This window comes from Lepisosteus oculatus, chromosome 20 (assembly GCF_040954835.1).
Source record: "Lepisosteus oculatus isolate fLepOcu1 chromosome 20, fLepOcu1.hap2, whole genome shotgun sequence".
Classification (NCBI taxonomy): domain Eukaryota; kingdom Metazoa; phylum Chordata; class Actinopteri; order Semionotiformes; family Lepisosteidae; genus Lepisosteus; species Lepisosteus oculatus.
In genome coordinates, this window is record NC_090715.1 from 9,283,787 (window position 1) to 9,310,464 (window position 26,678).

Sequence of the window (26,678 nt, forward strand, 5' to 3'; positions counted from 1 at the left end):
TGTGGACCACCCATTTCTGATGTTCTCCAAGCTAACTCATTCTGACAAGGGCTTCCTCTGGCAAGGGAAGGATCTGCCTTGTGGCAAGATCAGCAGATGGGAGTTTAGCAGTACAGGATTAGAATTTAGATACTTCCAAAAAAAAAGAGACAGGTGTCAGCAGTACAACAGTTCAGATCTCTCTGCCCTCCAGTATTTCAGTTCTGAAAGCTGTTAAAGCCAGTTTAAGATTAAAACACCTCTCCTTGATGGTTCATGCCTCAAGCCTGTAACACCCTAAAATCTGCAGCTGTAACAAATGAAATTTTACTTCCAAAATGCATGGGAGCTCAGCATAATGGCACTGCAGACAGTAAGCAACAGTCTACCACATACAGTAGCACAGCTCACAGGCGTGTGTGCAATGAGAGAACTTATCGCTTCTGCCGATAGTGAAGGGGAATTAATTTTATCACCAGATCTCGTTTTAGAAATAAAAGTGTTAACCTCTGTTTCACAACCGCCTCCTGCCTGTCAGCTACTTTAGTGTCAGTCTAATTCTGGTTCTGCTTGCAATTGTAGTAGCTCCTCTCTAACAACGCTCGTAACTCGCTGCTTCTTTTTTTCCTTCATCTCCGCAGGATAATTCTTTCTACTTTTCAATTAAGATGCAGAGTCTACCCCCTGTGTGAGCAGTACATTATCGGAAGTGTGTGGGAAGATGAGAGGGAGTGGGAGGTCTGGAAATAGCATACGACAATGCATCTACAACAGGGTGCTATACATAGATTTTAAGAAATTCTCATGGGATTTCTGAATTTGTAGATTTTTTTATGGGCAGCAATTTGTTTCGGATTGTTGTTGTCTGTTGGACTTGGGTACTGACAATCCCATCGATAACTATGAGAAGAATATTTTTAACTTATTTAGAATTGTTGTAGGGTTGTAGGCGTGGAGTGAAATACCGTGGAACTAACAGGGGTCAAATTGCTCCTAATGGAGCCGATGGAGAGTGCCTCAAGAAGAACAGTGAAATATTTGAATGCTCCAACTGCTTAACTTTAAGACAGAAAGAAGAGCTTCTTTTGCTTTTAATGAGCGCACACCAGCTGTACACATGCTGCAAAAAGCAATAAAGCCGACGGTTTTTCAGACGCAGTGTGTGTGTGTGTGTAATGGCGAGAAGGTCATTGTCTCTCCATGTGCCTCTTTATGCATGTGATGAGGGACATCAAACAGTTCCACATCACATGGCTAGCAAGTGTCTGACACTGAGTGACTCTGACAAGGGAAGTGCGATGTGAGTGACAAGCAAAAAAAAAACAACTTTGTGTCCACCCCTCCACCTCCCACCCCATCTGAGAAGAACACAGCAAGGTGAACCTGAAAAGCTCACAATTAGAACCAGTAAAACATTCCTTTGAGAGGTAAAGTGGGAGGACGACTGGGGTATGAAGCAGGAAATAGCTGCACCCCACTCCAACGCTGTTAGGTGATGAGCTGTCAAGGCAGGAATCCAAGCTCTGCAACCCCAGTGCTGAAAGCACCGAGCTCCTCCATAGCCACTCAGTCATGTGAGTTACTGTACCTGCCTCTCGGCTCGGCCTGCAAGAGCCTCAGACAATCATTCTTCACCCACTAAAGAACCAAGGAAAAACTGCGGAAGACCTCCCCGGTGACTGGCAGCTACTTTTGCTTCAGAAAATGAAGTTGTTTCGAAGCGAGAGCCTGACCTTTCCCACCAGCAAACGACGCGAGAGATGCGATACGGAGGTGGTCGGCTCGGGAGCCTCTGTTGCTGCCTTGCTGTTGTTTTACTAAGGCGAGAAAAGCAGCTTCTGAGACCAGAAAAAAAAAGGTTACACACGGAAGCCGACAAAAGAAAGTGCGCACAAAGCCTTCGGGTTAATTCTTTAAACCGTCGCGAGCTCTTAGAAGTCGATATTCGTGTTTATTTTCCAATTATTTCTGGTGGTATACACGCACAATTAATGGCGAGTAAAGTAGAACACAAATCTGAAAGGGCATCAAGATTAAACTAGGAGGCTAAAGATACCGTACAAAGGAATCCTGCAATAGCAGAAAGCTAGTGGCTGAAACGTATCTGAAGCACTGACGCTAATGGTTGATTTTAATATCTAAGTCAATGTGAGAGGGTTACATATGGAGTCTGGACCCCTAGGATACATTGAAAGAATTACACAGTACAGCACAAACAGGTTCAGCTACCCAATGGCGCTGCATAAAAAGACCAGCTGAAGACAAAGAAACCACAGTACAGTATGTGCCGCTGAAAAGCCTTGGGCTCACAGATTGAAGTCCGCATCCTCTCTGGAGGATTTTCATTCAAAGTGCAGGAGAGTATTACTTCATGGAGGCACATGAGCACTGTATCTTAACTCTGCCTCCCGTGCGAGAGAGTCCTTTTCTTAACCTGCATTCCTAGTCCGCCACGTCTTTTTAGAACACCCCGATTAATCAGTAAGCTAGGCTGTCAGTCGGAGCCCATGTGAAATGTATGTTCCACTTCAGGCACCCTGTGGAAGGCAGGCACATCTTAATAAGACTGTCAGGATGCATGTGATGTTTGGTGTGAAATCACATTTTCTTAGCGTTCCACTGAAAGGCAGAGTGAGTCATCACTAAACATTTAATTATACCTGTGATTCAGTCACAGTCTTGAAGGACTCAAGTTCCGCATACTTAAGTGAAACTACAATTTACTTTGGAAAATAGCAGAACACTACATGTTTAATCCCTTACAAACGGCCACATACTTAGGAAGAACACTTGGTTTATTACACATTGCATTCCCGAAAACAACTATCGCTCTCTGTTGTTCAAGTTAAAGCTTAGAGTGGACCGAATCTAAAATTGGGACAGTAAGGATTTCAGCAGGGAAATTATTTTGAAATCAATCCGTTTATTACCAATAAAACAACAAGTTATAAACATGGTGGCAATTTTTTATTTCAAAGATGAAAGGACTTTTTCTTTTGCTACCTGGTCAATGACACAGAATACAGTTCTCAACATGTTAACACGGACACTAGAAACCGCATGTGGTAACGCACTGCAATACTGCCAATGGACAGCCACCAGGTTTCTTAATTTGACAAACGAACCAACAGCTGGTAACACCCAATGAGTGAGCATGTTTTAAGATATTTTTTTTTCATTTTTCTTTACTGTGCTCGAGTTAGATGCTCGCATTTCCTCTTTTCAAACGCGCACGCAGAAATGTATTTTTTTTGAATAGTCTCGCTATTTCCCCTCTGAATCATTGCCCCTACTCTATTCCCCATCTCTCGTTTTTGTCTTCTGTGAACAAGAGGACTGTTAAAGCGCCGATGCGGCGTATCATACTCAGAGCATAGATCATTTAAATTCGTCTGATGTTGGTTTATGGGGGTGGTTTATTGTTTGTTATCATTTTATTTCACACATTGTAATATTCAGAAAGAAAATTAAAAAAAAACACACGCTTAAACCTGACACTTAACCATATACAAACTCAACACCCAGGTTCCGATTTGCTTTCAGTGAAAAAGTAGAGCTTACTGGTTCACTTTTTCGCTTCACTTGCACAAATGAGCATCGGTCTCGGCTGAGTGAAAGCTGCGTCCTATTACGCTTCCATTATTTCTTGTGCCTTAAGGTGAGCCAGCGTTTAGCTATAACCTACATAACGCACGCAGTATCCAAAGTTTGGCAGCAGTGGTATCGATATTCAGACTGCCAGCGCATTGTTTTGTGTGCGATGTGGGGGAAACATTCCGCTTGTGCTCTACTGGGCAATAACTCCTCAGCGTACTGCTGCTTTCTTGGCGAGTGTTTAAAAGTGCATCCCCGGACCGGCGACTCACGTGTGTCCACAGCTGGCGATGCTGACAGGTCTGTGGTAGACCTCCAGGCAGATGGGGCAGGAGAATTGGGTCTCCAGACTGTCCCCGGGGGCGGCCGCCGCTGCTCCGCTCTGCTGCTGCTGCTGGGGATGCTGTCTGTGCTGGGTCGCCGACACAAAATTGCGGAACATCGCCATCATGAACTCGGATCTCAGACTGCTCTTCTCTTTCGACGTACGTGCGTGTGTGTGTGCAAGCGGGGCGTTTTTTGGGGGGTAAACATTACACACGGCATCAACCCAGCGACACAAATGGTGGCGTTACACACATGCCGGACGACAAAGAGGTAAACATTACAAGATAAAACAAAACCCTATTACAGTCCCTGCTAACCGCCAGTGTTTCTGGGTGTTGGTGTTCTTTCAGACGCTTACAGTGGAAGAAATAGGGACATTTAAACTACAATTCCCATAAGCCAATATTCCCCTATAATATAAAGCCTCGGTAGTGGGCGCTGTTCTAATATTTTAAGCACAAACTCCAGAAACGTGAAATGCATTTTTAGCAGTGTCCTTATGGATTTTTAAATCTTAGTAGCAATGGACTGGTGGTGCTGTTGACACGATTCTGATTTGCCTTCCTTACCTTATAACAAAATTTGAGTTTTGGACGGCTCTGACACTAAACTTCTTGTCGGTACGTCATCAAAAAGAGCGAGGGTGCACACAGCTGATACCCACATCCTCGCTGCAGTCCCTTGGATAGTGAAGTATGTCAACAGCGTTGAACAGGGAAAGTGATATATCATTAGTTGGCTGTAATATACCTGAAACGATTAACTTGTAAAATAAATACTTTTACGTAAAAATATACGCCGATCTGACAAGGCAGTCACGTGTATTTTACAGACGCACAGTGTAATATTCGCTGCCCAGAACGAGCCATGTGTCAGATCCACGAGGAATATCAGGACCATCTGGTGGAAAACACAAGTATTCCCAGGTAAGCGTGATACACGAAGTGCATAATTCTTACCATTTCCCCATCTTTTATTACGGCTTTCAAACCCTTCTTCCCGAAGGAGACCTTTTCCCAAAAACCTCTTCTTCAAAACAAACGTGAGGGAGACTCAGAGAGTGTTTTCCATTCCAGTGTTTCTCAGAAGTGCGTGAAATGCAAAGAAGGCTCGGCAGTGCTGGTTATCCGTGTTGGAGACGCCTTTTGCAGGTAACACAAGTTACAAGTTCTCTGCAGCATTCAGCTACGACAGTACACGGGGGGGTGCACGAGTTCAGGAAAAATATCAACCTTTAGATTTACAAGCTGTGCTGTAACAATTTTATTGTAAACTTAAAAATAATATTTTTAAGAAACTGCAGGGGATCCGAGTACGTAAAAGGTAAACAGTTTGCATAGCCAGAGCTACTGTAATGTTAAATAAAGGATCAGACGACATTTCACGTGTGCACCAAGTGAGTTAAATTACAAATCTGTGGAATCGTTCATAAAGTTTTAAGGATGTGCTAAAACGTTTGTAAACTTTTATGTGTCTCCCCTGTTATATTAGGATGGCTTGGTAAGATTTCTTGTGACTAAAGAATTAGACTTTTTTTCAGTTTAAAAATGGAATGTTTTTGAAAATTATATAGAATTGTCCATGCTGAACTTTACCCTATCCTTTACCAATCATGGCCTCGTAATGAACTGTTCTCCTCACTGATAGCTGGTGGGTGGTGAGTGTACTGGTGCAATTTTGTTGCTGTCCAGGTGGGGGCTACACACTAGTGGTGGAGGGGAGTCCCCATTACCTGCTTTGAGTGGACTGTCCAGATAAGTGTGACATAAATATAAGGATTTATTATTTTAATTCAGGGGCTGCTTTAAGGAGTACTTTGTACATAAATTTCGTGCCATGCTGGGGAAAACCCGTCTAATCTTTCCTGGGGAGAAGGTGAGTTAACAATGAGCGTTTTCTTTTTCCCTATTTTTTTTTCCATTCCATTTACCAATTGTCAGTAACTCTTGTGTTCATGTCCAGGTTCTTCTGGCCTTGTCAGGTGGTCCTGCTTCAAGTTCCATGCTTTCCCAGGTCCAGGAGGTAGTATAATAATTTCTGTTCCCGAATGCTTTGGAGCAATGTTCTGAAACAAGTCTCTTGATTTTACACTAGAGCAATTATGAAACGGTTGATTATTTTGATCTTTTAATTAAGCTATTCATCGATACATCGACCATCAAGTGTGACTTGGAAATGCTCTTGATGTGCAGTTTGCTTAACATTCTTCACAACTATTTTTAAAGTAGTTTCTTCCGAGTTTCATTTCTGCCACTAATGCGTAGCAGAAGTGAGATGATTACTTTTGTCTTGACTTTCAGCAGGGGTGATCCCAGGCTCATGCTGTTGCAAGTACTGTCTTATAATGGTGGTGTTATTAGTACTAATATTAGTAACTTTTAACCTCAGAAATGATCTAAATAAGCAAAGTGATTAATTGGTATTACCTGATACCTTAATTAACTAGTTCAAAGTTATCCTTTTTTATCCTCTGTAAGTTATCCTCTGTATTTTAAAGTCACTCTATTACCTTGGAAATGATTTTTTAAATAGAACAAATAATAGTGCTGATAATATTGTAAGTTGTTTTTTTTAATGCAATGTATAAAACCAGTAGTCTTTGATTTTTCTTTTTGTTTCAGGGTTTGAGCCGTGAAGCTCCAAAGAAATTAAGATTTATACCGGGAATAGTCTACATTGATGGTAATAAACTAATCTTTTTTAAATAATGTTCTGTTTTACAGTATATACAGATCCATTACTTTATATTGCACATGAAAGACTGTATTTCATTTTTAGTTGGTGTTTATGAGTGCTGTTTGTACTTAAAACTGGAAGCTGTTTATTTTTTTGCCATAACATCTACACTTTGAGGTTAATGAGTTAAGTGGTGTAGAAATCGGGGACCAGTACAACCTACAGCCATTAAGTGCTGCACCAGGATAGGGTAATGATGACTTTCTCTGCTTATTCTGCTAGTGAATGTTGCAGATTATGAACTGGAACTGCAACTGAACTGATTTTAACCAAGGGTTCTAAAGATGAATGGTTCTGCCTTCGTTTCCCCCATGACTAGACAGTTCCCTGGTTTCTGTTTAGTTTTGTAATGTGTTTTATAGAAGGGTCTGCCTGTGGTCAGAGCCTAGAAGAGCGAGCAGGAAGAATAGCCCAGATGGAGTCTATATTCCAAGCCACAGGATTCCCTTTCTACGTTGTTCACCTGGAGGAAGTAAGTAGTGTACTGCTTCTTCAGTGTGTTCAGTCTTGAGTGGTCTGTGCTGCACTGTCATGAAATGATCCATTTCGGTTGGCATGGTTGTGTGTTATTCTTTCAGAGTAGCATAGTTTTTCAGCCAATAATCACTCCATTGCCATACTCCAGATTTCCCTAAGGAACACTCTTACATGACTGCTTGGCTCAAAGCTTTTGTTATTGCAATATTTAATCCAGTCGTTCACAGCTGATCCATACTCTCTGAGCATGTTGTTCAATACTGCATTTTTTTTCCATTGGTTGTTTCATTTACCAGGTCTTCCGCCTGCCCAGTTCAGTTCTGCAGTGCGTCTCCTCAATCCCAGGCAAGCCGGGGGGGTGTTATAAAGCTGCTGTAGACCAGTTCATCCAGCTCAGTACAAACACCCAGACAGAGAAGAGCAATGCCTTTGCATCCCAGGACTCCCAGCTGTTCGAAGCCCAATCCAGGCTTTCTGAGCTCTCTACCCAGGACAGGCCTGAGGAAGAGGTTCGAACATCCGGTGGGAGACCCTTCACCTTCACGCTACAGGAAACCAAGGCTGTGGAGAGACTGCTGGACTCTGTAAAAACTCTGACGGCTAAAGAGCAGATACTGCAGATGCTGAGGTGAGATCACGAAGACATAACTCCAGAGCTTGGAATTTCTACATGTTAATAAAAACAGCCTTTCATCTTGCATGCTTAACTCATCATCCTCTCACCATTTTTTAAAAATAAGAATAAATTCATTACACTTGTATTAGCACTTTTCTGGACACTCCACTCAAAGGGCTTTACCTTGATTGATAATGGTAGTGGTAATGGGGACTCCCCTCCACCACCACCAGTGTGCAGCCCCCGCCTTGATGATGTGACGGCAGCCATAGTGCGCCAGTACGCTCCCCACACACCAGCTCTCAGTGGGGAGGAGAACAGAGTGATGAAGCCAGTTCAGAGATGGGGATTATTAGGAGGCCATGATTGGTAAAGGACAATGGGAAATTTGGCCAGGATGCCGGTGTAACACCCCTACTCTTTTCAAGAAACACCCTGGGATTTTTAATGACCAGCACGAGCCAGGACCTTAGTTTGACATCCCAGCCGAAGGATGGAGCCTTTTTTACAGTATAGTATCTCTCTTGCAATACTGGGGCATTAGGACCCATACAGACCGCAGGGTGAGCGCCCCCCCCTACTGGCCTCACTAACACCTGTTCCAGCAGCAGTCTCAGCTTTCCCAGGAGTCTCCCATCCAGATACTGACCAGGCTCACATCTGCTGAGCTTCAGTGGGTTGCCAGTTGTGAGTTGATATGGCTGCTGGATTTAGCATTCTCTTTCAGGTGTGGTACCATGACTGTAATTGTGTTTCAAAATGTATTACACAGGACCAAGTAGGAATTGTGGAGTGTTTTGATGGGGCATATTGGGGTGGCAGGAACTGCCTTGTCACAACACTCATAAAGATTGTCAAAAACAGGCTGAACATTTCCTCAAGTTGCTGTTTTCAGGGACTGGAGCTTTGTTTGGTAAAAGTATTCATTAACCTGTCTGCCAAAGGTTATCATCAGCTGTGAATACTTTTTTAAAACCAGTCCATAGACATTTACACAATGTATGACCAATGGGCAAATACAACAATGGTGCACTTCGTATCTGGACAGTGCTGGAGAAGAAGACATGATAAGGCTTTACTTGCTACTGTAGGAATTTAGTTTCAGCAGCTGACATGCTTTTGATCTCTGGCGTGACCGAGATTATCTGCTTTCTTTCCCATTAGGCACCATCTGATTGTGCACACAGCCCGGGTTAAGGGTTACTCTAAGGTGATGATGGGAGACAGTTGCTCTCGCCTGGCAGTGAAGCTCCTTAGTAACATCTCCCTGGGCCGGGGCGCCTCTCTGGCAATGGACACGGTGAGGACAGGATCGTGTATGGGTGCAATGTTACGTTTGAAAAGAAGTGCTCTGTCAACCAAAACTATTCATGTAAAGTAAACCGTCAGTGTTTGACTGCATATTAAAGCACCAAAGGTCCACCACCTTAGAACTGGAAGAAAAAAAGATCTAATCTAATACAAAAAAGAAATGTGTAATTTTTAAAGAAATATTCAAATATGAAATCACACTATGGTTGGGATACTGTAATTAGCAGAGTGCCTCTGGGACCACTGTGTTCTTCCTAATGTATGTCAAAGATCTAGATTCTGATACAGGTATTAAACTTGTGAAATTCATCAATGATACTCCCCAAAATAGTAGAATTGGCAACCACTGTAGATTCTGAATGGGAAATATGGAAATATTTAGAAGTGAAGACCCACAGATGACGTTTAACGCAGCTATATGCAGAGAATTCCATACGGGAAGCATAAACTATAAGTATCAAATGTGGAGTGGGAAATGAGCTTGAAGATTTTTTCAGAGACTCGGACTCGAAGAGCTGCCCTACTTTGACAGTCCATGGGAACCTTTATGGCTTTGAGGAGAGACTATGAACTTGTTCATGTATACAGAATCCTCAAAGCTCTTGACAAATTATCAACGTTTTCACAATTAATAGTGAAATACAAACCAGAGGACACAAACCAAGGAAACCAAGAGGAACAGTATTTAAAGCATAGAACAGAAGGCACCTATTTGCACATTGGGTTGTGGGAGTATGGAGCACACTACACAGCCATGTTGTAGAGACCAATACCCTGGGGTCTTTCAAGAAACAGTTGCATGAGATTTTCCAAGCTAGCACACCAGCTAAATGGCATTCTCCAGTTTACAAACTTTATGTTGTCTTAATGGAAGTTTCGTTGTGTGCTTTAGACATGTTTGTGGCAGAAACTGGTTGATGGTTCTCAAATCTTAAAGGCTTTGTTCTGTGCTGCAATTTGAAGGGTTTCTCTGATCCCCGATACGGAGATATTACCATCATCAGGCCCATGAGGGAGTACTCCTCCAAGGAAATTGCTTTCTATAATAAGATGTTTGGGGTTTCGTCCGTTTTCATTCCAAACCTCGGCACGAAGGTAAGAGCTAGAGATCACCTGTGAAGTGGGCTTGTTGCACTTGATATCGTTGCTTGTTAGTTTAGATGTTCAGACACGTACAAGCGAGAGAAATTCAAAACAATTCTGAACAGAAGAGATTCTGTATTAATTATGTACTGTATATCAGCATTATTCCATGCAAAAAAAATAGACTATTCTTCAAATAAGCTGAGCAGATTCACCACTAACATTTATATACAATATCCTGTATGAGCAGAGCCGTAAGATGACCTGAAATAAATATCGGAGGGATAATATAGACTGGAAAATGTAATTGAAAACTTTCTCAGACATATGCCCACCAATATTATTTTGATTAACTTGGGAAATGAATTTGTATAACTTGCTTGTTTGGAAAAGACTGAAGTAAAGGATTACAATTTAAGCAACTGTTCAATTTAAACAACAGGTTCTATTTGTTTTACAATTCAGCTGCATTTTTTAATGAGTGGTTGTTTCACAATTTAAGTGCTATAACGTCAAATAGAGCTTATTCCTTTGCTTTGAACATGACTTGCCTTGTCGGTGCTTGGAATATTGGTCCATGGCCTTGGGCTTCACTAAACACTCCCAGATACTCTCGGTTCATGGGAACAAAACAACAAATCAATCAAGTGGCTATTCTAACAATGTGTGTATTTAATCATTCCCCGTGGCATTTATCACAAGAATGAGTAATTTTCCTGAAGCTGTGTATTTCCTGGGCTTGGACAAAATTTGTGGGCCAGTATACAAACAAGTTTAACAACTTCTTTTGCATGTGGAAGTTTCTGGCAGGTTCTGCTCTGTAATGTTTTCACACAATGTTTTCACACATCCCTTCCTGATTCTCTTTAAACTCTGTACTCCACTTAATCTTTACGTGGGATGTTTTTTTATTGCTTGTTCCAGAGCTGGCCTAAAATGGGAGACTACAGAGCTGATACCTTTGTCTTCAGTGGACTCAGGCCAGATCGTCCTGTGCTAATCTGCTCTTAATCTAGGAAAGAGTGACGCTCTGTGTACTCTTCCTCTGCCGCAAGCTCCGATGTGTTTGGTTCAAGCCTTAAACTATGTATAATGTGCTCTGTACAGAGAACCTGATACTTAGAGCGAAAAGCTATCAGACATCACACAGTGAACGTCAAAGATAAAAGGTTTTCTTGATTCTTTGTATCAAGATTCTTTGTAAATTTGAAAATGGGTTCCTTGTGAAGTGCGATCTAGAAGTATTTTGATGCCTTTAGTTAAAAGCCACAACAATTCTATTCTGTAAGGCATTCCTTATGTGAAAAAAAAAAATTCTGGTCATCTAAGTAACTTCTATGCGTGCTTGTCTTTTGGAGGATCTGCAGCACTCGTGAACTTTATAAACCGTGTTTCTGTAGACACATGCTGACTGGTAAGTTGAGAGACTGTGACTTTGTTTCAGTCTGATTCTGATGTCATAAGGATCCTATTCCAGATCCCCCCCGCAAATAACTGCTGTTTCCTGCCAGGATGAAATTAGATTCTTTTAGTTTAAAAGCTGTTCTGACTCTCTGCGGTTACTGTTTTCTCAGGCACCTGAAAAGGCCAGTATTCAGCGCCTGACTGAGAGCTTTGTCAATAAACTTCAGATGGACTTCCCCTCCACAATAAGCACTATTTACAGGTGATTTCCGAGAAGTCAGCTTTCCACACATATTTAGGTGCCATTACACACTTGCGTACCAGTGAAAAACAGAAGGACAGTATGATGCTTTGGGTAATATAAATGAGATTGACTTCTGAGACTATGTACTCCATCTTTAGGCCAGCGCTAGGTGTGTAGTAGACTGGAAGTGTTGAATGTTGTAGGATTTTTCCCGTTTAATTTTCATGACCTTCTCTGAGATGTAAAAGTGAGATGTCTGTAAACTCTTCTGTGTCAGTTTTCCTGTTCAGGAGTGTTTGGGACATCTGAATTGGCACATAGCACATTTGCGGTGTTTTTCAGGACCAGTGAGAAGCTGAACACTGCCTGCCCACAACTGAGCAGCGACCAAGAGCAGGCTGAGAGGTGCCTGCTGTGCCTGTGTGCTCTGGACACTGGAGCAGGTAGGGATCAGGACCCCTGCTGATGAAAATGTTAGAATAAAGCAGGTTCCAGTGACTCCAGGAAATTGTTTTCCAAAGCAAAGGACAGTGCAACTAAGGTGCATATCTTGTAATGCTGGATTTCCACATCTGAAAGTTCAATTCAAGTTTATTATTACACATACTGCAATGGACACTAGATCGTATTGTGTCAGCAAACATGGGGAGTTGCGTCACTGCAAAAAAACTGACCAGAACTAGAATGTACATGGTTCATTAAAATAATTGTATAAATATAAAGTACATTCCTCTTTCCGTACTTGAACAGAATCTTTCTAGTTGAAAACTGTGAATTCATGGTCGTAAGCCCAGTGGCAAGCTGACGTGTTGAGAACCAGTGATATCATGTCGCTCTGCAGCGGAGGCCTCTGCCTTTCGTGCCACCTTGGTCTCGGAGCAGCTGTCGCAGAAGAGCTGCCCTGAGCCTCCGCCGGGGCTCTCGGCTCCCGGACTGCAGCGCCGCCCTGCAGGAGACGAGCGGACTGACTGCTGCGGGTCTGGAGGAGGGAGCCGCTGCTCTGCGGACGAGTAGGTCTAGGGCAACTAGTTGCATGTTCTTGGTTATTCATTTTCAGGCACTGGTCAGGTTCTGGGAGACTAGATGGCCACTAGAAGAGCACTAACAAGGTTCAAGGACAAGCCGTCTAAGTCATTATTTAAAATCCTGCTGTTAACTCTATATCTCTTCTGCCCCTTCTCTTAAGAAATTGTACAGTATAGGTCGTTGACTGTATAGAGATTCTTTGAAGCCTGTATAGTGTTGCACGTTCCCATGTTTGTACCTGGCTGCCATATAACATGTTACTCTCCAGGGATGCCTCTTCTCCTGACCCTAGGAGCCTCCTGTGTTACAGCTGCAGACTGATCATCAAAGACATGGTGAGAATAAAAAAAAGTGTTTTAAAAGTGCGCAAAACAGGACTGGATTGTCTGAAGCAACTGTTTCCTTATTGCCTCCATGGGAATTGTGGGATTGAATTATTTTGTACTGAATAATACCCAGACCTTTCTGCTGTAATTAGAGGACCTCTTCTTGATTAGACATCCTCTTAAAATTATTTTTCTGTAGGAAATGTCTTTTTTTCCCCCACAAGAGGAGTTGGTAATGGCAAAAAAGTCTAATTCCCTAATATTTCTGTTCGCATTCAACAGACCTCGGTAGAGACACTTCCTCCATATATTGTGTTAGAAACTGAACACAGGAGGCGAAGGTGAGTGTATTCCTTGAAAACTAATAAAAAACAGTTTAATTATCTCGTGTTGTGAACTTCAAAGAGAAGTTTCATTTGATCCATACAGACAGCATTGCTTCTGTTTCTATCTATCTGTGTCTTCTGTTTCTATCATGAACTGGAATGTACAGTGGAAGGCTGAATTCTCCTCTTCGGTCCACATACTATAGGCTTGTCTAAGGCTGCTGCAGCTGTGTGTCAGATTATTCAGAATAGTGCACAAGAGAAATCTACTTTGAACCTCATTTTTATACAAGTTGTTTACATTGTGCCCAGAACAACAAATCAGAGTTTTATTTCCATCAATTAAAAGACATAATGTGTGTATATATACAGGAAATTGATGGTGTGTTGAATCTGAAAGGTGTGTGAAGTCGGTGTGAAGTGAAGTCGGTTTTACTCTTCAGGCAAACAGTGGGCAGAGAAACTCAAAATGGGGAGCAGTGAAGGGCAAAGCAGTGCAGTTCTTTCCCATTAAAATGTGTGCTGTGATGATAAAACATACTGGGGACATGCAGAAAGTAACCAGTAAGGTGCGGTTTTGCCTTCCTGTGTGTCTGACAGGGCTCAGATGAGAGAGGAGATCAGCGAGTTCCTTCTGGATCCTGCGCAGGAGTGAGAAGGCCTGAGGTTTTCCAGCGGGAGGACACCGCTGTATCAGCCCCATGTGTTCAGTTGCCTGCTCAGGCTCTGCGCTGCTTTAGAGAGCAGCTGACTCCATCGGAGAGACTCCTATACATGCTCAGGCACCCTCATGGGTTCAGTCCCTTCTTATGGTTGAATACACAACTCTAAATGATCAAATCAACCCAATGTTCAAGTGCAGGCTGTATTCCATTTAAATGTGAACTTGAACTTGCCTTTTAACATGTTTTTTAGAACTACTTATCTATCTGTCTGCTTTTTAGAAAGCCAAGGCTGATTTTTATGTTTTTTAACTCGGTTGTTAAAATCCCCATTCACAATTCTTTTTATCATCATTTTAAATGGTAGCACTGTGTTCCTGTTTGAATATCCCATGCATTTGTGTACTGTTTGCTCTGTTATTATAACTATAACTGTATTAGAATGGTTCCTTTTCCAGACAGTAATAAACATTTTTTTAGTTTAAAGTACAGTAGATGACGTTAAGAATATGGCTTTGTTTTACTTTAAAGACGCTCTGCCATTTCACATCAATATAATCTTTAATGAATGGCAGTAGGGCAGTTTTGGTACCATTGTCATCACTACGTGACCATATAACCATCATTTTCTGTAAGGTTTAACTTAATTATGCAGACAGATGTTTTTTTTTTATAAAGAAAAAACGTGTACTTTAAGATGTATAATAAATTGTTTTGCAGTGGTTGGGTTCAAATGAAAATGTACTTTAAGCAAGGTGACTGGTGAGTCAAGAAATTCTAAGAAGAATGATTTGAAAGTCAGAGCTAAAGATGAACAAGGTTTTTATTGATTAAAAAAACACATCGCCATTAAAAGAACCAAGTCATGACGATGAGAAAAAGTAGAATACCCTGAACTGTGGAACTGAAATTTGTCTATTAGGGTTTCACTTTTTCCCCATCATCAAAAAGAAGGTGCAGTTAAGAAAAAATAGCAATTTTATACAAAAGACCTCTTGATTATAATGAAAATATATTTAGAGATATGTATTTCATAAGGCAAGTGTCAAACCTTTTTATGACAGTTCAAAAATATTATACAAAAACATTAATTTGGAAACATTTTGGCACCAATAGTATGGTACTGTGCTTTTCTATAAAGCACTGGTTCTCAATGCTAAACCTGGAGTATCTGTGGCTGCTGGTTTTTGCTCTAAATCACGGGCTAATTTCTTTCAGTTTTTTTTTAATTTTGCTTTCAGCCCTTCAGCTACATGAGATTTGTAATGGTACGAACCATGTGCTAATGAGTTTTAAGGTCTGTGACCTGAAACATAAGCATAGCTTAAACTGATGAAAAACTCACCGTGGGAGGTGTCTAGTACACCACTGTTCCCACTGTGTTTGCTGACCGACTGATCACCTGTTAGTAAAAAATAAGGGAGCAATTCTTAATTAGAAAGTTGAGGAGAGACCGCAGTTCTGTGTGCTGCCGTAGTTGTAAAATATGTACTTGAGGTTGCACCTTATGGAGAAAAAAAGTCTAAAATGCCAAGCAGATCATTTTAAGGCACTGATGATTAAAGTCCCAGAGGGCACAAAAACCAGCAGACACAGGCAGACTCCAGGATCATGACTGAGAAACACTGCCATAAACTATTGCTTGGTAGCTTGTTTAAATTTAAATAAAACTATTCCAGCATGTAAACATCCAAGACGCACGCTTTTTCCCCATTTCAACACATTTCAGAGTTTGGTACAGTTTCCTTCTCCCTGATGATCATTTTGGTCTGCTAAAGGATAGAGTCTTTTGACAGTACTTGGTTTTTAACATAAAACTTGTTTAAAGTCATGAAAGGGTGATGACGACAGCTGGTCTTTCTATGCAATCTTGTGTAGAGGTTTTTAAGTGACAGTTTAGAATCAGCCTTAGAGTTCAAGTCTTTAAAATCTCTCCCTTGTCTCCATTCCGATGTATCCATTACTAAAACAGTTTGTTCTTTCCAACAGCTTTCATAGTCTTCTAAGCATGTTTGTAAACAGTTCAGTATAAGCTTTTTTAAGTCTTTTGACTTTAGTGTTAGAATAACAATTAGCTAAGATCCTGGTCTACGTTGTCTTTGGGGATCACAGTTTTCCCACCGAAAATGTCTTTATTTATCCATTCGGACTGGATGAATTGAGAAAAGCATACAAGTAAAGAAGAACCCAGTCTAAATCCTCCTGCTCTTCCCAGCTTTAGTTTCCTTGTCCTGTTTCCTGTCCGCTATGTCATCTGTCCTGCTGCCTTCTCATAACTCGCCCTTCATGAGAACACAGACGTCCACATTCTTGTGGTCTGAGGTAATTTCAACCCAGGTCCTAAAGGTCATATTTCAGAAAAGGAAACAAAAAAAACTTGGCTCAGCCACGAAGGAAAGCTCCATGCAGTCTCTGTATTAATGGGCTAGGGCTATCCCGTAGAAAAAGGTAAATACGCAACCATGAAACGTACTCTGCGATATCAGCCCATTAACACCAATTGCTTAGTGGCAGTCATTACAGTTGTATTTATAAAATTGAAAAGAAAATGGAAAAGTTTATGATCTCCAGCTGTCACAATTTCTTATTTCATGGCGAAGGGTTCCAGGATACATGGGTGAATAAGTCTCCTGCCTTCTGTTGTTACAGCTCAAGGCTTATTTCCAATGAGCAGTGAGTGTCAGAGCCCTGGTCATGAGAGTTACCAGTGAAAAACAGAAGGACAGTATGATGCTTTGGGTAATATAAATGAGATTGACTCATTTATGAGTGTGCAGGCTGTGGGTCTCCTAGTCTTTTTCCCGGGTCCACTTGATCATAGTCTCCGGTGAGCGGTACAGGAAGATGAGTTTGGAGTACAGCTCCTCCTCCAGCTCCAGCTCCCCGGTCTCGCGCACCAGGAAGATGTCCGTGCACAGCTTGAGGATGCGGTCCACGCAGGGCAGCTCCTCGAACATGATGGAGTGGGAGATCTCGCTGAAGAAGCCGCGCACAAACTTCCCGATCACCAGCACCACCGACACGTACAGCCCCATGATCCTGCAAACAGGAGGAGAAGTCAGCACCATCCACGGACAAGCCATTTAAAACTGCGGTGACAACGCATGCCCAGAAAGACGCAGCTGGAAGATCACCATGCTACAGGTTTCTACTAGTGAAGTCCTTAAATGGAGCGTAAAATAGTGGTAGAAATTTTAATACATTGCAAATGCAATGCACCTTGCAGAAGTTTTCACTCCCTTCTGATAATGGCACATTTGAAATAAGGTATGCATTAAAAAAAATAATTTTATTAAATATTATATTGAACAGAGGCATTTTTTGGTAGCAAAATTGGTAAGGGCAGGTAGAGCTCTCATCACCCAGGCATTGGGAGCTGGAGGCTGGGTCATGTCACTAGCGGACTGTGACTAGGATTCCTAGAGAGGTGGCACACGACTGGCTGGGTACTGCCATCAGTCAGCCAGAGCTCTCTTAGCTCTCGGCCACATAGACACTCACAGGCCCACTGGCCCATGGGCAAGGGATCTGCCACCCCTAAATTCGGCGCTGAAGCTCCTGCACGGGGCTACGGAGCCTGTGAGGTGAAACTGTAGTCTGACTGCACTTCTCCATTCTCCCTCGAGTGTCTGGGTGCATGGTTCCCAACCATGAGCCGAGACATGAAAAACTCAGAAGGGCAGTTCCAAATCAAGTGGGTATATAAAAAAATAACTGGTGATTCTACAGTCACAGCACTATTAAACGGAACACATCTATGTGAGGGGAAATGGATGTTAGCAAACTCTAAAAGAATATATACAAATTGAAATTTACTGATAGCTTAAATAATCAGCTTCCTAAGTACTAAATGGAAGCACCATTGCTGCTGTGCCATTTTTTTAGATAGGTTAAAATATACTTCTTATGCATTTGAAGATCTTCTAATATTGTTAACGTTCTAACATTTTTATCTTCAAGCATTTTTCATTTCTACTGTGTGCCAACAGTAGATTGGAAATATAAAGTCCTATCTGGAAGTATCACGATCGGAAACTCAGAGTGCAGGAGAATCTGGAAACTTTGCTGGGAGGCAAATACCTTTTAAGGCTCTGTCTGCATAAATGAAAAAAGAGCAAAAACCAGATAACTGTCCCAAGTGACTGCTGTGTGGGCAGTGAGAGCAGTGTCTCAGGAATACAAATGAGCCAATAATACAACAAAGAGGACTTCACCTTTTGAGCTGCAATGTTGGATTAGCTACTTGTGGTTTTATTTATATGCATGCTTATTCAAATCAATGCACTTGGTTCTCCAGCTGGGGAAGCACTGTCAATGAAACATGAGGCTCATACCCATATCCGGCCAAGAAGCCCAGGCTGGGAGGGCTGACTTTGTCATTGAAAATGACCATGGGAAGGACTCCGCAGCTGTCCTGGGAAGAGCTGCAGTCTGCAATGTGAATATCCCACCACTCCAGCATCCCGCTGCCGTTGACCGAGTGGTCCTTCATCAGGGTCAGAGTCACATCCAGGTAGCTGTCCTCCTCATCTGCCACCGAAACAGGTTAGAAATGAGATCTGAGGTGAGTGTGCTGCAGTCAAGAGAGTTTCTGATCATCAAATCTTCTTACATTACAGACTTAACACAACACACTACAAGGATTTGGTTAGGTCAGGTTAATACAACAACTCCTGGCTTTTCCAAAACTGGCGGACGGGTTGGAGACAGGGGTGAGGTATGGTAACCACTCTTACCTGGGTACAGCTGACTGACAGGTTTAGCTTCAGGTCCATTCGGCGCCCTGATATAATTTGGGAACATGTCATTCACATGCCTGTAAAACAAACAAACATTGCAAATATCGTGTACTGGCTGTGAGAAACTGTGATAGTTTTGCACATATTTTATTGTTTTTACAGTGACTATGGTCATCACATTTTGCACACACCTATGTATTTATTTTTTATGTATTTATTTTTATTTATTTTGTCATCTTTTGTTTTATAACTATTCTGATGTCTGTTTTTGCTCGTCTTGGGCTGGACTGCTGTAACATCAATTTCCCTACGGAATTAATAAAGTATTATCTATATAGTTTTATGGAACTCAACCCTTCAAACCTCTCTTTAGATTCGCAGTAAGGATCTAGTACTGTAATCTGTTCTTATACTGGCAATGCATTTACAGAACCTTTCACAGTTTTTCAAGAAACAAATTATGCCTAATGTTAATTTTATGCATAATGTCAGCCTATTTGAGAAGTCATATTCTCTGATCAGCATTACTAATTAAATCGCCTGTAAGGGAAATGCTGTTACTGTAATTAGCATTCTGTGTATACTTTCACAGCAGTCATGTTCACCATGTCAATAGTACAGTATGTATGCGTCTTTGTGGCTGCAGGTTGCAAGGTTCGAGGTGCAGCCCTTCTCCTCTGTGGCGTACATTCTGGACAGGGCAGCAGGGGGAGATGTTTTGCGTGACTTACACGGGTTCAGAGCTGTTCCCTAGCAGCAGCGAAGCTAGGCCTGCTCGCACAGGATCGCCGGGCTTCAGGTCAATGGAGTGCTTGTCGAAGGTGTGCTCCACTGTGCCACCTTTCCCCAGGTCCCTGCAGAGACCCCGCAGAGGAACAGCATGAGGACCCACCACCCAACCATCCAGGAAACACATCTCTGCTCTTCTGTGGGGCTAAAAACCCACACACTTCCACAACCGAGACTAGCAAATTCTATTTTTTCCTTCCCATTTGCCATTTTTGTATTCTGGACCCATCACACTTGGAAGGGTGATGTGGCAATCACACTTGTGAGAAGGAAGAAGAGCAGAGGGACTTCTCTGACCTACCCTCCTTCAAGCCATTCATTGTTTTACACATCAAGGGGCTGTGCAGTCACTTACAGGAGACTCGGTACCAACTGACAGAGAGACAAGTCCTTTGGCTAACAGCTCCTGAAGGCTGCAGGTGAGCCAGAGAAGCCCTAGTCTGTAACCCTGCCCTTGGCTGCTCTGTCCCTGCGGAGCTGACTAGCATCATGACCCAGGCTGCGTCCTGTGATGTCTGGGGTCACAGTGCCTTTTCCAGCCGAGCCAGTCGGCAACCCCCAGACTGCACATTCTTAATCCTGTCCACTGAGATTGACAGGCACAAAGGGCAGCATGGGAAATATTCTTTCAATCAATCGAAAAGCGTACATGTACGTGCCTTAGAACGCGATTTTCCAATTGGAAGACAACTGTCTCACAAATTTTAAGAATTAACAACTGGCATAGAAGCTGGTTACTGTTGCCAATGAAGACAGACTGGAACAGCTGAAACAGGAGCTCCTAACGCGTTCATGTCCCTCCTAACAGCCCTGCGGACTGACCTCTGGAAATTCCACATGAAGCGCAGGGTCATGTCCACCGGGCTGCTCAGCAGTTCTTTAATGACCTCCTGGCGGCTGGGGGGGCTGATCCTCCACACAGAGCCCGAGCTCCCATCTATATTGGCAGTGACAATGTCCTCGTAGCTGTACAGAGTGATAAACTGCATCGCCACCTGCCATTGGGAGGAACAAAGAGGCTTTTAAACCTTGATTTAGGGAAGATTTGTTCTCCCAAAACAAAAAAAAACTGATATTTTACTATTCAAAACTTGATTTGGAACAGTTTCAGTATCTCATGGCTACTACCATTGTGTGCTTATCTTGCCTAGGAAGAATTATTTTTTTTTTAAATGATCTCCCTATTTTATATACTTGTAGTACTTTTAGAAAAGAACATTTTGGCCCTCAAAGTGGAATGATTCTCCATGAACACAAAATAAACATTTTGTTACAGTTCAGTATGTTTTGGGATAAGTGATTAAATAAAAATAACTAAATAAACCTGTTGCATAATTTGTGATTTGTTCTAAAAACTGACTAAAACCCTACTTCAGCCAGACTATCCTATCCAGGGCTTTGCGTAGCTGAGACTTGTGTGTACGTGAGAGTGCTCACCGGATTCTTGCCAAACTTCTCCGTTAGCTGGCTGTAGTTCGTTTCGGTGAAGGGCTGGATGGACTGCTGCTGCACACTCATGGTAAATAAGGGCTGAGGAGCAGACAAAAAACGGCATATCAGTGCTCGGTGATTTCTCTTTATTATTTTGAATCTGTTCACATCAGTGGATCCTTAAACCTAAGCACAAACTTCCTGAGAAATTAGGAGTTAAACTGGATGTTTCGGTACAGCGAGGGTTCTTCTTTTTCTGTACATAACAAATGACTGATTTTAATCCTCTGCAGAAAAATTAAATGGTTTGTTGAAACAGCCAACAGCCAAAGATACGCACATGTCCTGTGACTTACCTCATAACCCCCCAGCTTGACAGTGACTGTAACATCCACGGGATGGTTCACCACACCCACTACAGATCTGACCAATGAGATGAAGAGTAGCGGGAACCAGATGATGCAGATGAGGAAGACTATGATGAGCCCGCCCATCCCATACTTCACAATCTTCTTCTTTTTCTGACCTTTGGGCTGGGGGTATTTCTGAGCAAAACAGTCACGAAACACTCATGTCAAACCACCTTAGTTTGCGTTTGCATCTCAGCAGAATATGTTTTCTGGTATAAATGCCAATTTTCAGAGAATACAACTGGAAGAAAACTTTAAAAGTTAAAAGCAAATACTTAAAAAATTATAATAAAATGACTGATGGACGGTCCTAGTAGTTTGCAGCTCCACAGATTTTATCAAGCTCTTTCTTGAATTATTGCACTCAATCTGTCCACACCATATGCTTGCTTAATTGGTTACAAACTTGCACAAAGAGTTGCTAATGTCTGATGTGCATACCTAACCATCATGTTGCCATGTAACCTAAGAATAAAGCAAGATGCTCAATGAGGTGGTTAAAAGCACCCAGAGGTCAAAGAAAGACCCAGCCAGGAGTCAGAAAGCAAGGTGCCCTTTCTGTACCTTCTCGGTTTCACGGCTGCACTTGATGATGAAGATGTTGGCATATATATCCTCTACACACATCCAGTTGGAGAGAGACAGGGTTGTGTCAGTCCAGACCCAGTCCATCACAGCACGCAGCTCCACCAGGAAAGGAACCAGGCGGAACCTGGAATCGCAACACAGGTAATCCTCCCATACATGCAGTACTGCCCGAACTCTCAGACTCTCCGAACTCCTGCACCACAAGGCAGGCTTCTCTGAGTCAAGTGACAGAGCCAACACACCTGTTGCCATAAACTGTGCCATAATAGATCTACAATGAAGACATCATACCTCACACTACTGTATAAGAATAACTAAGGAGGTCTGTCAGTGTAACGGCTCACAGCCTCCAATTTGAACTGCAAAATATTACATTTCCAGATAACCAAACATTCAAGATATTCCAATAACTTGAATTACTTTAAAATGTTCCACTTGGAAGTGAAGATGCAGATGTTTGTTTCTGATTAAAAAAACAACTGATCAATCTTAGTGATCCCCATTGCAGACTGCCTGGCATAACATTCTGGTGTTCTGTACAGTATAAATCCACTCACCCCTGGAAGAGGAAGAGATTGAGGTGGTTGTACGTCTTGGTGAGAAAGTTTCCCAGAATGCGAGTGGGATAACCGCAATGGATCTGATAGGCCGAGAGGGCAAAGTAGATGCATTTCACAAAGTACCAGATCTGGGCCACAGGGTTCTGACTGAACATCCTGTGAACAGAAAACGGAGAGTTAATAGGAGTGTCACTTTAAGTTAATCTACCATTAAAATAAAATGAATGTGATTGAGCTTGATAAACATTTACATCAGTACTCATGAAAAGTAGGAAATGCTACTCAATTAGCTGTCTGCTTTGTTATTGGAATTAAAATATTTTTGACCCTCATGGCCACCCTCTGCTGAAATGAGCTGTTGAGGCTCTGTGGCCCAAGAGCGCAGTCAGGAGGGCTGTGCCAGTACCAGTGCTGCTTGACCAACCCACCCCTTTCCCCTTTCCTCACCTCTCTGTGACAGCTGGCAGGATGAAGAACATCCAGATATGGATACCAAAGACCAGGAGGACCTGAAAGATCAGTTTTCCCAGCACAGTCTTGCGCAGATAGAGGGCACGGTCAATCACCATTGTGCTGAACTGGATGAGCAACATCACCAGAAAGGCCTCAGGCACCTGGTCCTCTGACAGCGTGGAGGCAATGTCTGCAGCCGCAGAGTGTTTCTATACAGGATGTCAAGCCAAAGACATTTGTCAGACCCTTTGAATAGGCTTTTAATGGGCGATCCCTACTTATCATATGGAATAAGGCATATTTACTTCTTCCGCTACCACCCTCTGCTGGAAATTAATAGCAGAACCATAGGATATCTGTCCTGGGAGTCTAGCAGGATGCCAGTTCATTTCCCTGCTGAGGCTGAAAAATAACCAGACTACTGTATATTATTTACAACTGACTCTTAACTCCCACATTCTGTACTCCTGCTCTCTGTGAAGTTTAAATACACTGGGGGTGTCTGTAGCCAATTACCTTTCACGCCTCTTGCATGAGATCCCTACTACCCAAAGCCTAAATACAGACTCTTAAATCCTCTTTCAAAGTTGGACTTAGTGTGTGAATTGTGGAGGTACGCTCTTAAGATGATGTCGGGACTTTTGGATATTCTTAACTTGAGGATGTGGTACTCACACCAAAGGCCCAAAACCCAAAGACGATGATGATGAAATCCACCACATCTGTCAAAAACATCAGTGCATAGACGTCTGTCGCCGCATGGTACTCCGTGTGCAGTATGTTGTAGAAGAATCCATGGATTGGTTTGTACACATTGCGTATCCTGAAAGAATACCAGGAACACTCATAATAACACCCACATGAAGGTCTTGTGAATAACATCCATTGTAAGAATAGGGAAATTGGTTCCCACTTGTGGGAATCTGAGTAGGGGGCGATTTAGTCCTGAGAAGGATCTCTTTTTATTAGGATGCAGTGTTTTTGGTCAGTTAAGGAGTTGCTGGTGTATTTAGAACAGTGGCAGATTTCTATTATTTTCTGTCTAAACCAAATGGGAATCTGAAACCCACTTATTATTTGTATCTGTCTATAATATGACTATTGTGCAGATAAGTAAATCATTGTTAGGAATTTGTTTTGTCTACATTTTTGGTATGATTATTACTTTCTCCAGAGAAACAACGTGCTACTTTTGACTAATGGGGGAAATTATGAATCTTTATTTGCTTACATGGCAAGCTAGAGACAGATTCATGATTTTTAATGCCGATATTTAACAGTATGCTCACAGTGTGAGGAACAGCAGCTTCACTTTCTCGCCTAGCACTTTCAGCCTCTTCCTGGCCACCTCCCTGCGGTGTCCCTTCAGTTTCTTCTTTGGCTGAGAGCTCTCCTTGGTCTCTTTTGCATCTAAGGATGAAAAGACAACTATCTTTACCTTTCAGGGGACAAACAATTCGCAGCTGTCCACACAAAAGTGATGCATTAGTGCGCGGACTTCTGGAAGTGTTTATCCACCCACCCTGGGCCTGTGGTTTCTTTTTGCGGAAGCGAAGAATTCTGCTTTTGGCCTTCTCTTCTAGCTCTGGGGGATCTGGGGGTTTTGGGCTGGCGGATGGGTCTTGGTTCTGATCTGGTTCTAACGTCTCATCAGGGCCTGGTTTGGCTTCTTGTATCTGTGTCTGGCCGGGGTCAGGGCTCACTGGGGCTTCCTCTCCTTCTCCGCTTGCCTTTGCAGACTGTTTTCTCTTCTTTTCCTCCAGATTGCCATCCTGATCCCACAAACCGTAGCGCTGGAGAGAGACCCACAGACCATAAAGGACTCATCGCTGCAGTTTAAAACTGGTACTTTTTCCCTGGTTATTATACTTCTGAGGTTTTTACCACATTTTTGCAATATGTATCCTATTTAGTGGCAAGAACACAATCTAAGGTACTGTAGCTGTACAGAAAAGTTACAAGAATGTAGTGCCTTTAAAAGTGGCTTTTCAAAGTGCTTAAAGTTGCATAGCATGAAGCTCCAGTGATTTTGCACATTATGGTCCCATTTGTCAGACCCGGAAACAGAGCCGAAGCAAAGAGAACTATGATGGGCCCCATCATAAGCTTCCAGGCAAACTTTCCCAGGAAACACAAATACCACATATGGAGCTATTAATGATGGTATTATCGTTTAGGATAACAAAAAAAGGCCTTGTTTTTAGGAAGCACAACAGTATATGCTATACAGTTATAGTCCATATGCCTCTAGTGTAATAGTAATTATAATAATAGCCGTCATGCTGTTAATATAATACCAGCAGATGTGGTGTATTAAACAGCTTACTGCATTTTTATATTACTTTTACTGTTGTGACAAAAAATGTTTCCAGTTTTGCTGTTTTATTTTCAGTATTGGTAGGTCCTTTAAGATAAATACAATGTTTCTGGAATAAAAGCAAGTCTGTTAACTGTACAATCACTACAGCTAATTGGTCGTTTTTCTCCGCGTTCCCCGTGTCCTGACCCATCGCTCTCGCCTGTGCCGGGCCACGGCGCGCACCTGGAGCAGGGAGCGGTGGAAGAAGAGGGCCAGGAGCTGGATCAGATCGTAGCGGATGTAGTTGTCGGTCTTCTCCAGCCCTAGGATGCGAGGGGGGAAGAACGGCTTGCCCTCGTTCAGCTTGGTCTCATAGTACGTGTTCCAGGGGAAAAAGCCGAACTGGAAGAGGTACTTCACCACCACCATCACCTGGACAGGACGTGAGCACAGTGAAACACAAAGAGTAACTAACACACAAACAGCAAGCCTCTTTCCAAACACTCCCAGATGTACTTTAAAAAAGGTCACTAGAAACGTTCTGGTACTGTATATATTATAGCACAGCCTGCAAGAAAAGCACTCACTTACATAGTTCATTTGGTACCATTTGATTGAATAAAAATGAGTTAAAATACTACATAAGAAGCAAATGGAGTCCACTTATAAGGAGTGGTACGTCATCAATATACTGTACACCGACAGGCTGAAGGAAACATTTTCGTCTTGAACAGAGACAATAACGAGAGGATCTGACACAACTATTCAAATCCTCAAAGGCGCAGGCCAAGTCAACCCAGTGGACTTCTTCAAAATGAACAGTGGAACACAAACTGGACGACACGACTGGAAACTACATGGAAAAACCCGAGAACAGGACAGAGAAACAGGAGGGAGACAGCTGGAAAAAGCTCTCCAGCCACATCGCTGAAGCTGATACCCTGGCTTCTTTCAAGAAGCAGCTGGATGAGATCATTGCATCAATTAGTTACTAACTATGAAATGACCCGGATGATTTTGCTTCGGGGGTGGGACTGACCTCTGTGTAGACAATAGCGGTCATCCAGAACTTCTTGCTGGGCCGTGGGACAGCCAGCATGGCCCACAGGAAGATGAGGATGGGCAGGACCAATGAGATGATGGAGGCGGTCACCATGTTGTTGAGTACGATGATGAAGTAGCACACCAGCTCCGAGTTGGCGGCCAGCAGGTTATAGAGTGCGAAAAGCAGCTTGAAAGCCCGGTTCTGAGAAGCGTAGAACTGTTTAGACTCCTCGAGAATCCTGCTGATGGACTCC

At 42.5% G+C, this 26,678-nt stretch overlaps 2 protein-coding genes across 8 annotated transcripts in view; one reads left to right on the forward strand and one right to left on the reverse strand.

The window, feature by feature from the left end:
• Positions 1-3,670: 3,670 nt before the first annotated feature.
• Positions 3,671-14,833, forward strand: ctu2 (cytosolic thiouridylase subunit 2 homolog (S. pombe)). Of its 4 annotated transcripts, none has more exons than XM_069181401.1 (16): positions 3,671-4,058; positions 4,733-4,826; positions 4,977-5,051; positions 5,697-5,775; positions 5,863-5,922; positions 6,522-6,582; positions 6,999-7,108; positions 7,410-7,741; positions 8,894-9,029; positions 10,004-10,135; positions 11,698-11,789; positions 12,114-12,214; positions 12,613-12,781; positions 13,066-13,132; positions 13,406-13,464; positions 14,050-14,833. In XM_069181401.1, exons 1-16 carry the CDS (start codon positions 3,740-3,742, stop codon positions 14,102-14,104), a joined length of 1,941 nt encoding a protein of 646 aa, XP_069037502.1. In that variant the 5' UTR covers positions 3,671-3,739; the 3' UTR covers positions 14,105-14,833. The 4 variants fall into 4 exon arrangements, with proteins under 4 accessions (XP_069037502.1, XP_015223492.2, XP_015223493.2 ...); XM_015368006.2 differs by having other exon boundaries at positions 4,002-4,170; XM_015368007.2 differs by lacking the exon at positions 3,671-4,058 and adding an exon at positions 4,374-4,593.
• An 83-nt stretch (positions 14,834-14,916) lies between these two features.
• The window catches only part of piezo1 (piezo type mechanosensitive ion channel component 1 (Er blood group)), a 75,911-nt gene continuing 64,149 nt past the window's right edge, over positions 14,917-26,678 (reverse strand). For all 4 annotated transcript variants that reach the window (XM_015367992.2, XM_015367993.2, XM_015367991.2 and 1 more), the window contains 15 exons: positions 26,420-26,678; positions 25,624-25,812; positions 24,604-24,874; positions 24,371-24,491; positions 23,757-23,904; positions 23,076-23,290; positions 22,626-22,784; positions 22,045-22,192; positions 21,427-21,615; positions 21,077-21,169; positions 20,462-20,634; positions 19,582-19,704; positions 18,848-18,927; positions 18,446-18,641; positions 14,917-17,150 (listed from right to left, as the gene is read on the reverse strand). In XM_015367992.2, coding sequence (XP_015223478.2) covers positions 16,901-17,150; positions 18,446-18,641; positions 18,848-18,927; positions 19,582-19,704; positions 20,462-20,634; positions 21,077-21,169; positions 21,427-21,615; positions 22,045-22,192; positions 22,626-22,784; positions 23,076-23,290; positions 23,757-23,904; positions 24,371-24,491; positions 24,604-24,874; positions 25,624-25,812; positions 26,420-26,678 — 2,614 coding nt within the window. In that variant the 3' untranslated portion in view covers positions 14,917-16,900. The remainder of the gene's footprint in view (positions 17,151-18,445; positions 18,642-18,847; positions 18,928-19,581; positions 19,705-20,461; positions 20,635-21,076; positions 21,170-21,426; positions 21,616-22,044; positions 22,193-22,625; positions 22,785-23,075; positions 23,291-23,756; positions 23,905-24,370; positions 24,492-24,603; positions 24,875-25,623; positions 25,813-26,419) is intronic.